At 41.9% G+C, this 13938-nt stretch overlaps 1 protein-coding gene across 3 annotated transcripts in view; it reads left to right on the top strand.

Moving 5' to 3' along the window:
* The window catches only part of PLXNB2 (plexin B2), a 621264-nt gene that overhangs the window by 583740 nt on the left and 23586 nt on the right, over positions 1 to 13938 (top strand). For all 3 annotated transcript variants that reach the window (XM_033959733.1, XM_033959732.1, XM_033959731.1), the window contains 4 exons: positions 4612 to 4772; positions 5381 to 5528; positions 9381 to 9445; positions 12896 to 12971. In XM_033959733.1, coding sequence (XP_033815624.1) covers positions 4612 to 4772; positions 5381 to 5528; positions 9381 to 9445; positions 12896 to 12971 — 450 coding nt within the window. The remainder of the gene's footprint in view (positions 1 to 4611; positions 4773 to 5380; positions 5529 to 9380; positions 9446 to 12895; positions 12972 to 13938) is intronic.

Genomic DNA, 13938 nt, shown 5'->3' with positions numbered 1-13938 from the left:
CGCCTCAATCTGTCCTCTTTACTTCCATTGCTTTCAGTGGAAGTAAAACATGGATGTCTCAATCCGTCCTCCTTGTTCTGAACTCATATAGTAACCCTATCTTTATGTATCCTGCAAAATAATCTTAAATTAGCAAAAGAAGTAAGTGTTCTGGTCTTTGACAACTAGATCCTTATATAATCAAACTCCTAAGTTTTTTTGTTTGTTTGTTTTTTTAAATTGGTGATTTCTTGGTTAGAGGACCTTGTCGATAGGCCATGCCAAAATCAGGGACCCCTGATAATTTTTCTAAATTGAGTTGTAGCGTACCCTCTTTTCTGACTTTCAGCCAAAGAGGAATGTCATTGGCAAATTAATGACAAAACAGTCGAAATTATGCCATTATAGAAACGGTTCATAGACAAAACCGCGGAAGACAAAGGCGCGCGCCAACAACTGAGCGCAAGACGGAGGTGTGCGCCGAAGAAAATGACAGTTTTTAGGGGCTCCGACGGGGGGTTTTGTTGGGGAGCCCCCCCACTTTACTTAATACAGATCGCGGCGGCGTTGTGGGTGGTTTGGGGGGTTGTAACCCCCCTCATTATACTGTAAACTTAACTTTTTCCCTGTTTTTAGGGAAAAAGTGGAGTTTTCAGTAAAATTTGGGGGGTTACAACCCCCCAAACTCCCCACAATGCCCCCACAACGCGGCGCGATCTGTATAAAGTAAAGTGGGGGGTTCCTCCCACACACACCCCCGTCGGAGCCCCTAAAAACAGTTATTTTCTTCGGCGCGCACCTCCGCACTGCGCTCAGTTGTCGGCGCGCGCCTTTGTCTTCCGCGGATTTGACCTGACACCATAGAAACCACAAGGATTCAAAAACAACAGAGATAAAATTGAGCCCCGTGGAAGACCACAATATAGAAAGCCTCTGAACTTTGTCCATTCCCAAAAATTGTTTGGGACCTTGCTGATTTAAAAAAGACAAATATCTCAGCTAACACGGACCCCTGGATTCCCAGGTCAGATAAACTCTGTTAAATATTTGTGAATGTGTTCTCGCAGATATCTGCGTGGCTTCACTCTCTTCTCCCCACATCTTGCCTCTTCCTCATGACGTCCAAGGAACAAATCAGTTGACATATCAAAGCAAGCCTTGGTGCTGACCTCTGCAGCTGACCTTCATGTAATTGCTCTTCATTCATCCCCTTATTTCTTTACTGCAGTTTTTAATTGTCATTTGTTGGAGGGCTTTCTGGATTAGAGCAGCAAATACACGCAGTAAATATAAATCAGAGCTACTGGTGGCTGATATTGATTTTCATGGTTATTACTTTGCTTCCTGTATTTGTCAGTTCTATCCTTTTAGAAGCAAGTGGTGCTTTGCTCCATTCACTGCCATTAACAATTGTAGCTGCTTATTAGCTAAGTATGACAACTGATTAAAAGGACAGCTGGCAGTGTGCCAGGGATCTGAAGTACGTATGTATTTTCTGGGGCTTAAGTTAGGAATTGTCACTTCATTAACAAATTTATCCAAGAAAGCAGTGTCTTGCCTTTGTCAGGATCAGAACAAACACTCTCATCCTTCCTGTTTTGTCTGCTCTTAATCTTGGGTCATCTTTGACTCCTCTCTCTCTTTCACCTCCCAGATACAACTTATTGCTGAAACTTACCGCTTCTTCCTCTATAATAATACCAAAATCTGATCCTTCCTCTGTGAGCACACTACCAAAACCTTTATCCATGCTCTCATCACCTCGCGCTTAGACTACTGCAACTCGCTACTCTCAGGCCTTCTGCTTAGCCATTTCGCTCCCCTCCAATCTGTCCGGAGCAGCTATGCTCACATTACCCCTCTCCTAAAGTCACTTCATTGGCTTCCCATCCATTTTCAAATACAATTCAAACTCCCCTTACTGAACTACAAATGCACTCGTTCAGCTGCCCCTCACTATCTCTCTTTAATTATCTCCCCCTATGTTCCACCTCCCAATCTCCGCTTATCTGGTAAGTCGCTCCTGTCTGTGTACATCTCTTCCTCTACCAACTCCAGACTCCGTCCCTTCTACTTTGCTGCGCCATATGCTTGGAACAATCTGCTTGAATCCCTGTGATGGGCTCCATCTCTGGCAGAGTTTAAGGCCCAGTTATAAGCCCACCTCTTCGAGAGAGCTTTCAGCTCCTAACTCCTCTCACCTTGGGTTCTGCATCCCCAACCCTAAATGTCATGTTTCTCTGTCCAAGTTAGATTGTGAGCTCTTCCGAGCAGGGACCGGATATTAAGGCCCTGATTCTGCAAAGTGCGTCTAAAGTTAAGCGCCATTTGGACGTCCAAGATAGGCGCCTACAAAGTAACATCCACATCCTTTGGACGTCCATGTGCCAATGATCGCTCATTAAGACTCTTAAATGGCTCATTAACCACTAAGTTTGGATGCCTAATTCCCGCTCAGCGTTAGACAGGGCTTAGGCGCCCTTTATAGAATCAGGGTCTAAATGTCCAAAATGTACAGCTCTGTGTACGCCTTTCAGTGCTATGTAAGTGATAAATAGTAGTGGCAGTGTAAGGAAATAAGACTGGACGGAGCTAGTGCTCTGCTGCTGTGGCCATACGTTTATTAATGTTCAGCCCTTTTTAAATGTCAGCTTATTTTTCTAAGCAGGGGTTTTCAAGGTTTAAACTTGCAAACCTTTGACTCCAAATAAGGGATTCTTCCTCCGAGTTAAAGGAATAGGACCGGTTCATAGACAACGACGCGAAAGACAAAAGCGCGCACCGACAATTGAGCGCAGCGCGGAGGCGCGCGCCGCATAAAATTACAGTTTTTAGGGGCTCCGACAAGGGGGTTTTGTTGGGGAACCCCCCCAGTTTACTTAATTGACATCGCGCCGGCGTTATGGGGGGTTTGGGGGGTTGTAACCCTCCACATTTTACTGTAAACTGAATTTTTTCCCTAAAAACAGGGAAAAAGTTAAGTTTTCAGTAAAATGTGGGGGGTTACAACCCCCCACACCCCCCACAACGTGGCGCGATGTCTATTAAGTAAAGTGGGGGGGTTCCCCCCCATACCCCCATGTCGGAGCCCTAAAAACAGTAATTTAGAGCGGCGCGCGCCTCCGCGCTGCGCTCAATTGTCTGGGCGCGCCTTTGTCGCGGCGCGCTTTTGACCTGACACCAATAGGACCTGCCTCTGGATGGCATGATTTTTTGTTTAATCTTTCCTTGATTATTTCCTTTTCTTGGATCCTTAGTTTCCTATTAATTGTGGATGCATTGTGTAGATTGTTTGTAGTGTATAGTTGTGTGGGGGGGGTTTTTTGAGGGGGGTTACCTTATTATTTTTTTTTATTTCCTTTTTTGGTGGTATATAAAATTATAAAATCATAAATAAAAAAAAGGAATAGGATCCTAACTGAGCTAGTATAATGACAGGGCTCCTTTGACTAAGGTGCGCTAGCGTTTTTAGCGCACGCACAACATTACCGCACGCTATGCTTCTAGAATAACGCCAGCTCAATGCTGGTGTTAAGGTCTAGCGCACGCGGCAATTTAGCGCGCGCTATTCCGCGCGTTAAGGCCCTAACACACCTTAGTAAAAGGAGCCCTTAATCTACTTTTCCAGATTGCTCATATCCATTCCCTTATTACTGTACCCTGGGGTTCTCAACCCAGTCCTCTAAATACACAGTCAGTCTAGTTTTCAAAATATCCACAGCGAATGTGCATGAGAGAAATTTGCATGTCCAGCCTCCATTGTATACAGATCTGTCTCGTGCACATTTGTTGTGGTATCTAAAAGGTATAAAACATCTTCAACTTATACAAAATACTGCTATCAAAATTATTTCTGGTTCCAGAAAATTTGATCACGTCACCCCTTTATTACAAAAAGCTCATTGGTTGCCTGTCCTCCATCGGATCACCTACAAAATTGCACTCTTGACTTTTAAAACTATACAGACCAATATCCCAGCATTCCTAGATAGATTATTAATGCCAGAATTTTAAGATCTGCCTCACAACATTCCCTTAACGTTCTATCCTTAAAGATAATTGGTACCCGTCGTACTTTCATTTTCTTTGTCACTGCCCCTTTAATTTGGAATTCTCTCCCCCTATACCTCAGAGCCGAACAAAACTTGCAGAAATTTAAAAGTAGCTTAAAATGCTTGCTTTTTAAACACGCCTTCAACTGATTTTTTATGTACATACGTACCCACTTTTGCATTATCTTATTCATTTCCCTTCCCTATTGTATTTTCCTTATTTGTATTCTTTCTAAAAAATTGTAATTCTTCCATTTTTTCCCCAATATTTTCATGTTACAAGTATGTTTGTAGTGTTTGTTCATGTTTATTATCTAAATCGTTTGTTCCCCAGCTATTTTAAATTATTATGTACAACGCTTTGAACCTTTGGATAAGTGTTTAATCAAAATTTAAATAAACTATGAAATTTTGAAACTATCCTGAAAACTTGGTTGGCTGGGTGTGTCCCTAGGACTTGGTTGAGAACCCCCTGCTCTATCTTGGCATATCACAGCACTGTGGAAAGACTAAGCGTTGCTCAGTTGTATATTCTGCTGCTGGGCACCTTTCAATGTCTCTCATCTTGGTTTTTCCACAGGGTACCCTTCAGCAATTTGTAGATAACTTTTTTCAAAGTGTTCTCACTTCCACTCATGTTGTGCCACCCGCTGTGAAATATTTCTTTGACTTTCTCGATGAGCAAGCAGAGAAACATGACATCAAGGATGATGATACAATTCATATCTGGAAAACCAACAGGTGAGCACCTTAAGGCTACTGGATGGGGAAGGAAAAAAGCTTTGGTAATTGTAACGATTGTGCCAGGGGTTTCTGGTCTGTCTATTGCCCTCAGAATGAAGGGGGGGGGGCGGTTTAATGATGGTCTGCCTTGATTTACCTGAGAAGCTGAGCAGCTTGGACTTAGTGAGCAAACTAATAGCTTTCTGCATTCAGAATTGTATGCATCTTAGATCAGCTGGTTTAAATGCTCTATTAACTGTTATAAATTTTCCAAATAGGCTGGAATTCAATCACCCATAATGCTTTTCTTCACTTTTGATGATGTAATGGTGGATCTATAGGTGCATATCCTGTAATATAGATGGTCAGATTGAGCCTAGGGGCACCAGAAACCAAATGCGATATTTTGGTTTCATCTAGAGGGGATAAATAGAAATAGAAATATGAATTTAGAATCTGTGCTGTGACACCAGAAAGTTATTCATTCTCTCCCCAGGATAACTGTGAAATTTATGAATGACTTGCATTAGTAACATTGATGTAGGAATGTTAAACAGACTACTGGCCTTTTTCATGGAAAACAGAAGCATTTCACTGCACTGATGCCACGTTTCTTCCCTCTACAGCTTACCTCTGAGGTTCTGGGTAAATATTTTGAAGAATCCCCACTTCATCTTTGATGTCCACGTTCATGAAGTAGTGGATGCATCCTTGTCGGTTATTGCACAGACCTTCATGGATGCGTGTACGAGGACGGAGCACAAATTAAGCAGAGTGAGTGGCTCGCAGACTGCCGTGCGGTGAGGTTACCAGTGAGAGCTACGCTCTAGGGCAGGAGTTGTTCAAGGTGTATTCAAGTTTAAATAAAAATTTCATGAGAGTGAAGCTGAGAGTTATGTTTGCACTGGCTGAAGACTAACAAGTTCTTCCCTACCCCACCAGGGGAGCAGAAGCAATTGAAAAATATTACACATTGCTACAGTGGCTCTAGTTTTGTCCCTAATGTTGCTTTCACAAAGGAGAAACTCACATTACCAATTCATCTGTAAAAAGAAGGCCTTAATCTTAATACATTTGTAGTCAGGGCAGTTTTTACCTATGGGGAAAAGGGGCAGCTGCCTTAGGCCTAGTTTAACAGGGAGCCCATAATTAAAAGCAAACCTGGACCATTCCAGACTGACATCTTCATGCCCTCCCCATGCTCAATCTAGCATCTTCCTCCCTTTCCCTCACTCGATCCAGCAGCTTTCTTCTAAGCTTTCCTTCTCCTGTGGTCCAGCAGCTTCTTCACCACCTTCCGTGCCACATACACCCCTCCCCCTCAAACACACAGCCCTACTGATTCTTGAAAGAAAAAAAAAAAAAAAGCAGCATAAAGGTGCAGATCCATTGTAGGCTGTGCCTCTGATGGTTCTGCCATTCCCACCTCTTCTGATGTTGACTTCCTCTTTGAGGGGTAGAACTGGCAGAGTCATCAGTAATGCATCCTAGACACCAACTCTGTGTCTTTTGTTGGTTGTTTGAGGTGGGGGGGTTCGTTGGGAAGTGGCTTAGCTGGCGGGTGAGGAAGCTGCATTGTTAGACTGGGGAGGGGAGGGGTAGAAGAATACTGGACTGGGAGATGGAGGCTTCTAAAACTTTTACTAGCCCCTCCCCAATGGAGAGTTAAAGTGACTCTGTTTGCACTAGATGTAGATGCACAATTTGGGGGGGCTTGCCAGTGATATGGCTGGATGTTCTGGTTTGCTTAGGAAAAAGTATCCAACAGAACCTGTTGGTGAGATCCAATTCCTGTTCACTCCCAGCAACTTTAACAGTAAGAGATTGTGTAATAGCTGTTAATGGATCTGTTCAAGAAACTTATCCAGGTTTTGTTTTTGGGGGTTTTTTTAAACCACCTATGCAACTAAATATGTGTTGACTGGAAAACGCACAAGATATTAAGACCAATAACTAGTAGAATCCTATTCTAAGCAATCCTGTTCCACGATTTGGAACTCTTTACCTTTGTATATCAGGATGGAAAAAAACTTCTCAAAATTTAAGGGATTATTAAAGACTTAAGGGCCTGTTTTACAAAGCCACGCTAGTGGCTGCTGCATGGTAACGGCCCCGAAGCCCATAGAGATTTAAAGGGCTTCGGGGCTGTTGCCACATGGCTTTGTAAAACAGGCCCTTACTTTTTCCAAGAGGCGTATAAAATTTTTTTAAAAATTTTACACATAGAGCTGCTCAGTATTTATGATTGCTTCCTCTTCCTACTGTGGTCTTCCTTTTTGTTCACTTTACTTTTAATTTGTAGTTCTCCTAATTTTCCTAACTGTGTCTGTCAGTCATGTCTGTCAGTCATGATTATTTGTTAAGTTTTGTCTCCCTTTATTATTATAAATTGTAAAATGCTTAGAAATTCTGATTTGCGTTAAATCAAATTTTTAATAAACTTGAAACACTGTATATGCAGTGACTTCAAGGCAGGTATTATGCCATATTGTGGGACAAGCATTCTACAAGTCAGCCATCTTAAATAACCAAATTCTGCCTCCAAATTATGGAAATAACATATGTTTATAAGGAAAACAAGCCTAAAAGTGCTGAAATTCTTGGCACAATTGTCTTGCTTATTGCCTGGAAAGGTAGGTCCCCCCTCTCACGGCTCAGTTTGTCTAAAATTAGAGGGAAACAGACCAAAGGAAGGTAGTTGGCCATAAGAAGGTGTAAAGGATGCAGATTTTATTGTTGACAACACAGGCTATGTTTCAGCATATTGGCATCCAGGGTTGATTATTTCTTTCTTTAATTCGTTTACGATCCCATTCTCCGCAATGGGCTCAGAATGGGTTACAGGTTAACATACATAATATGCAGTTAATGGGTTACAATTTGCCATAGTTACAGTTTTTTCAATGCAAGTTTTTATCCTAACTCAACACATACACTTCCCCCTCTGTATTCGCGAATTCCACATCTACGGATTCACTTATTCACGGTTTTAAATCAAAAAATGCATTTTCATTTTTTCAGGCTATTTTAAGCCCTGTAAGCCACCCCTTAAGCCTTACCTGGTGGTCTAGTGGGTTTTCAGGGCAGGAGCAATCTTACCACGCTCCTGCCCTGTGCAGATCGCTCACAGGAAAAGGCTGCCTTGAGCTCCCATAGTCTCTCGAGCCATTTCCTGTGAGCGATCTGCACGGGGCAGGAGCGTGGGAAGATCGCTCCTGCCCCGAAAACCCGCTAGGCCGTTAGGCTTAAGGGGGGGCTTTCAGGGCTTAAAATAGCCAGGAGAAGCGAGGATTAGGGGCAGAACCGGCCCGAATATTATTTGTGTTTTTTTAATATTTGCGGGCCGGCTCTGCCCCTAACCCTCACGAATACGGAGGGGGAAGTGTACTAGGGATCTAATTCCAATATACATAATATACAGTTTACAGGTTATAATTTGCCATAGTTACAGTGCAAGATTTTCAATACAAGTTTTTATCCTAAGGCAACATATACTGAGGATCTAGTACCAATATACATTTCTTTGTAATTCACCGGCTGTAGGCAAGGGAGTTAGGTGAAAAGGTATGTTTTTATTGCTTTCCTAAAGTTCAGGAGTCTTTCAAGGGATCTGATCTGTAGGGGCAGTTGATTCCAGTGGTTTGGTATGTACTGGGAGTAGGAACGTCATTTGGTGGCTTGCAGATGAAGGGCGTTTGAGGCATATTTCATCCTGGGAGTAGAGCAGTGGGCTCAAACTCGCGGCCCAGGGGCCAAATGCCAGGTACTATTTAGAGGTCCTCGGTATGTTTATCATAATCACAAAAGTAAATCTTTATAGCTATAAATTACAATATTATTATTAAGACTTAGCCAAATGGAAAGATTTATAAACTATAAACTCATGCAAAATTGTCATTTCTTTAATAAGACATCAACTATTTTTTTCTGAGGCCCTCCAAGTACCTACAAATCCAAAATGTGGCCCTACAAAGGGTTTGAGTTTGAGACTACTGGAGTAGAGGGACCTGTTTGGCATGTGCGGAGGAAGCTTGGCTGTCATGTAGCCTGGCGCCATGTTGTACAAGGATTTGAATGCTAGCATCAGGCCTTTGAAGGCGAAACATTTGGCTATGGGGTAGCCAATGAGCTGATGACAGAGCCTGGGAGACAGGGTCGCAGGCATAGAGGTTTAGAAGTCTGATTGCGGTATTTTGTACACTCTTGAGCCATTGTATGTTCTTCGCTCTGAATGGAATAGCATAGCATTTGATAATAAGTGGGAATGTTTAGTATTCTTCTCCAAGTTTCAAGTTTATTAAAATTTTTTGATTAAATGCAAATCATGGGTTCTAAGCGTTTTACAAATTATATTAAAAAAGGGAGACATATAATAGACAAATATCTACTTACTAGACCAAGAAAAACATTAGTAAAGTTGGGAGAACTACAATTTAAAAGGAAAGAATTCATAAAAGGAAGACCACAATAGGAGAGGAGTGACAATCAGGATTATCGAGTAGTTCTGGCAAAGATTGATCCACAGTGCAGTTTAAATTTCAATAGGTAGTATCGAACTGCAAGTGAGCAATCACTTTTTTCATCTCATTTGACTGAAAAGGTGTTTTTTTTTTTTCTTTTTTGCAGGATTCTCCTAGCAACAAGTTACTTTATGCAAAAGAGATTTCCACATATAAGAAGATGGTGGAAGAGTAAGCTATTTTATCTTTTAATTTGAAATTTGCATTTATTTTCCTCCCATCGCCCCCTTTTGCATATTTTGGGTTTCTGAATTGATCGGACCTGCCAGGATCGGGACCAGATCGGGCCCAATCTGGCAGGTTAGTGAATCCTAGCATATGTCTGTAGCTTTACACCGAACTGTAGGCATGGGCACATACACTGTGTTAAAGACTGGTGTATAATCGCACTTAACTATTGGCGGGCGTCTAATCCCTGGTATTGTCCCTAATGCATGAAACTCCTAGGTACACCATGATCCATCCACACCCTATAACAACTATACACAATGAAAATTCAGCACACAGCTTCTAAAATAGTGACCAAGGACTAAGACTGCCAACTTGATCCAGATTCACAAGACAGGGTTGATCCAGTCCTGAGTACTCCAGTGCATACAGAGAATTGTAGCTCTGACTTCCCTATCTCTCTGTATTATTTCAGAGTAATATTGTACAAGAATATAAGCCGGGCCGGCTCAAGAGGCTGTGATGCCCTGGACCAATTTTTGGTTTTGCACCTCCCCCCCAACCACTCCTCCACCTGCATGTCTCTTCCTTTGCAGTCCAGTATATCTCATTCCCCCCACCAGCTGACATGTTTTCCTCTCCCTACCTTACCCTCACAATCTGACATGTCCTCCTTTCTTCACCCCTAGCCCCTCTCTCCACTTCCCATAGTCTGACATTTCACTCTCCCTTGTTTCCTCACCCAAGGGCTGGCATATCTCTATTGTCCCCCCCTCCACTACACAGGTCCAGTACCTCTTCCTCACCTCCCTCAGCACCTCTGAGTCAGCAAACCTGTTCTTCACTGGCAGCAGCAGTGGTAACACGCTGCCCGAGTTGAGCTGGCTCCTTCCCTTTGCAGTGCCCCACTCCTCTGACATGACATCTTATTTAGCATGGGCCATTAATTCATAAAATGGAAAATTGGCTATTTTCCAGCTGTTAAAAAAAAAAAAAAAAAAAAGACCTTAGCATATGGGAAGGACACATGTAAGGGCATGCTGAGGCCACTTTGTAGCGCAGCTTAGTTAAAGGAAACCTTAATGTTAAAAAACCAATATATTAAGGCAAACATATGATCTGAATAAAATAAACTCCATACACATCTAAAAATACAGCAGAATAAAACTACAACATATAAACCCACCATCCCAAAAATTCACCATTTCAAAAACATATTCACTAGCATAACTTAATTTTAAAAATTACTATGGAATCATTTTGTTAAAACACATTAAAATCTTGGCTTAATGCGTTTTAATGTGGGACCCATGCATTAATCCTAGATTTTCTGTGGCAGTATTTAGAACATTTTAAAATAACTGTTTTGTCCAGGCCCCATGCTAATTTCTCCTTTAGTGTCTGGAACTTGCAAAAAAATAACTTGGGAGCACTTATTACTTTCTGTTTAGAAGATGCTGAATGTTCCTATGTTAAGTCTACGTTATCCAGTTAGTGCATTCTGATTAGTGCATGAAATCTGAATAATACTTCCATGCCTATGGCATGTCCTCGCCCCAAAATAATTTGCTATCAGTGTGGACAAACATGCAAAATACCACAAAATGCTTTAACGTGTTTGCCAGTAAACCTTTTTTGGCATGCCAACCGTGCATTAAGGCTTAATACCATTTAATAAAAGGCTCCCTAAATTAAGCTAAAATGAAAAGTTTGATGTGAAAATGCTTACAGTGAGCTGATAAAAGAACCTATGAATGGGTATATCCCTTGTTAACAGATAATGGTACCCCCTCTTCCTTTGTGAAACAAACAAATGATACCTTTATCCAAATTGGTGTAAAATTATATTCTAATGCTTTCTTAGCTCCATTTTGATATAGTAGTTAAGAATTGCCCAAGCTTAGTTATTCTACAATACCTAAAGAATATTCTGTGATCTATTGGTAATATTTTCAGAAGCTTTTGCCAACTCTACTCACCAGATAGTAAGAGATTTGGATTTGAATTTAACTCAAGGCAAATTATATTCAGGTTCAGTAGGCATTTTCCTGTCCCTCTACAATTTATTTATTTTATTTAGTTAAAAAAATGTATAATCCACACAATCTATCATAGTTGGCAGGGCATTTTCGATGAGTCTGAGTTTGGGCGTTTTGGGAAAGACATTTAGAAATCCAGTAGAGAAAATGTACATTCTCAAAACTGCAAGGTGTCTTATCTTTTTTTTATTTTTTTATTTTTTGAAAATGACCTATGTAGATGTTTTGATCCTTAGTACGTCTATCTTTCTTTTCCTATTGTCAAACATAAATACATCCACATGAAAAACTCACAAAAGAAAGTTTTTCAGACCTCAGAGCAGCCAGCATTCTTAGTAAACTGTTCGCAAAGAGCTGAGCACAGCAGAGGGGCACTCTAGGGGATACTGCAGTGACTGTCACATTTCAAAGTCCCAGGCACACATGTCACTATACTGTAAACTTCTTATATTGTATGGTGAGCTCTCCAAAACTTAATGTACCCACCTTTATACCACAGTAGCCCTTATGCCTACAAGTGTCATCTTAATATAGGTACAGTAAGCTTCAGAGAACTCATCATATAATTTAAGCAAGATATGGTGACAACTATACTGGAACTTTTAATGTGAAATTCACTGCAGTAATCCTTAGAGTGCCCCTCTGGGCTCAAATGTCTGTGTTAATATCTGAAGCTGCTTGGGCTAAAAACTTTTCAGCACCCCCTCCTAATATAGGCTAAAATGTACTTCTTTTTTTAACATCTGTAGGTAGTGGGAGGGGGGTCAGTGACCACTGGGGGGGGGAGTACAGGAGGAGTCATGTTTTAATCCCTCCAGCGGTCAGTTTGGACACCTTTTTAGCATTTAGACACTTTTAAAACAGGTCTAGCTCCAAATGTCAAAAAAAAAAAAAAAAGCCCAGGACCTTTTGTTAAAGGTTTGATTATGCCTGACGAGTGTCCAAGTCCTAAGCCCGCCCAAAACATGCTTCTAACATGCCCCCTTAAGATTTGGATGCACTGGAGACAAAACAACCAGAAAGACATCTATAAAGTCTGTTTTGAAAATGCCCACTTGGATGTTTTGACTAGTAAGACGTCCAAATGCTGATTTATGCTGTCTTTTAGTTGTCTATCTTTTTTGAAAATGGTCCCAAAAGAATAACATGCATAAAAAGAAAAAATTAAAAACAGACACATAAATAATACTCCTTGAAAACATAGGCAAAGTCACACTGCTATATTTATACCATTATCACCACTCCCAGGAGCCCTAGTAATTTTATCTGTTGACTATGTTTTGCATATTATGTTAGCATTTTCTATCTGCCCGCCATTCTTTCCAGAGGGAAGAAGTAATGTAACAAAGATTCCTATTGCAGGTAAAACCACAGGACATGCTGCTTCTCAACAAAACATTGTTTTCATTTGCAGCTATTACAAAGGTATTCGTCAAATGGTGCAAGTGAGTGACCAGGACATGAATACACACTTAGCTGAGATTTCCAGGGTATGTATGGGGACTGTCTCATTAACTGAAGGATTTTTAGCTCTTAGGTTCAACAAATTGACATAAGAAAACAAAAATTGCCATTCTGACCAGATCAGGGGTCCAACAAGCCCGGTATCCTCTTTCCAACCGTGGTAACTCCAAGTCACATGTACCTGACAGTATTCTAAAAAGTAAGATATAGTTTTCATGCTACCAACCCCAAGGGCGTAGAAATGGTTTATATAGATTTTTCCTCCAGGAATTTGTCTAAACCTTTATTAAGCCCAAATAATGCTAACTGCTTTTACCACTTGCTCTGGCAATGAGTTCTAGTGCCTAATAATCTGTTACCGTATATACTTGAAAATAAGTCGATCTGAATATTAATTGAGAACCCCCTTTTCCCCCCAAAAAGGAAGAAAAAATGGTTGACTTGAATATAAGTTGGGCGGCTTATTATTCAAGTGCCCTTCCCTGTCAGGCTCTGCACCCAGCCCCCTCCCTGCCAGGCTCTGCACCCAGCCCCCTCCCCTCCCTCCCCTGTCAGGCACTGCACCCAGCTCCCTTTCTGCCAGGCACTGCACCCAGCACCCTTCCCTTCCTCCCCTGTCAGGCACTGCACCCAGCTCCCTTTCTGCCAGGCATTGCACCCAGCCCCCTTCCTTCCTTCCCTCCATTCCCTGTCAGACTCTGCACCCTCTCTCCCTCCCAGGCTCTGCATCCTGCCCCCCCTCCCTGCCCTAGCCTCATACCTCTACTGCCAATCCCCAGTGGAGGTGCAGCAGTCAGGAGCAAACTTTCTGAGTTCCTGCCTCGCTGCTAACTGGCTGCCGCGAGTTTCTTTGGCCAAATCGCGTGCCTGCTCGTGCTACTCAGAAACTTGCGGCAACCAGTTAGCAGCGGGGCAGAAAACTTGGAAAGTTTGCTCCTGTCCGCTGCACCTTTACCGGGGATCGGCAGTAGAGGTATGAGGCTAGGGCAGGAA

Source organism: Geotrypetes seraphini, chromosome 9, assembly GCF_902459505.1.
Source record: "Geotrypetes seraphini chromosome 9, aGeoSer1.1, whole genome shotgun sequence".
Lineage (NCBI taxonomy): Eukaryota > Metazoa > Chordata > Amphibia > Gymnophiona > Dermophiidae > Geotrypetes > Geotrypetes seraphini.
The sequence above is the reverse complement of the archived record's forward strand: the minus strand, read 5'-3'. Positions and strand labels throughout refer to the sequence as shown.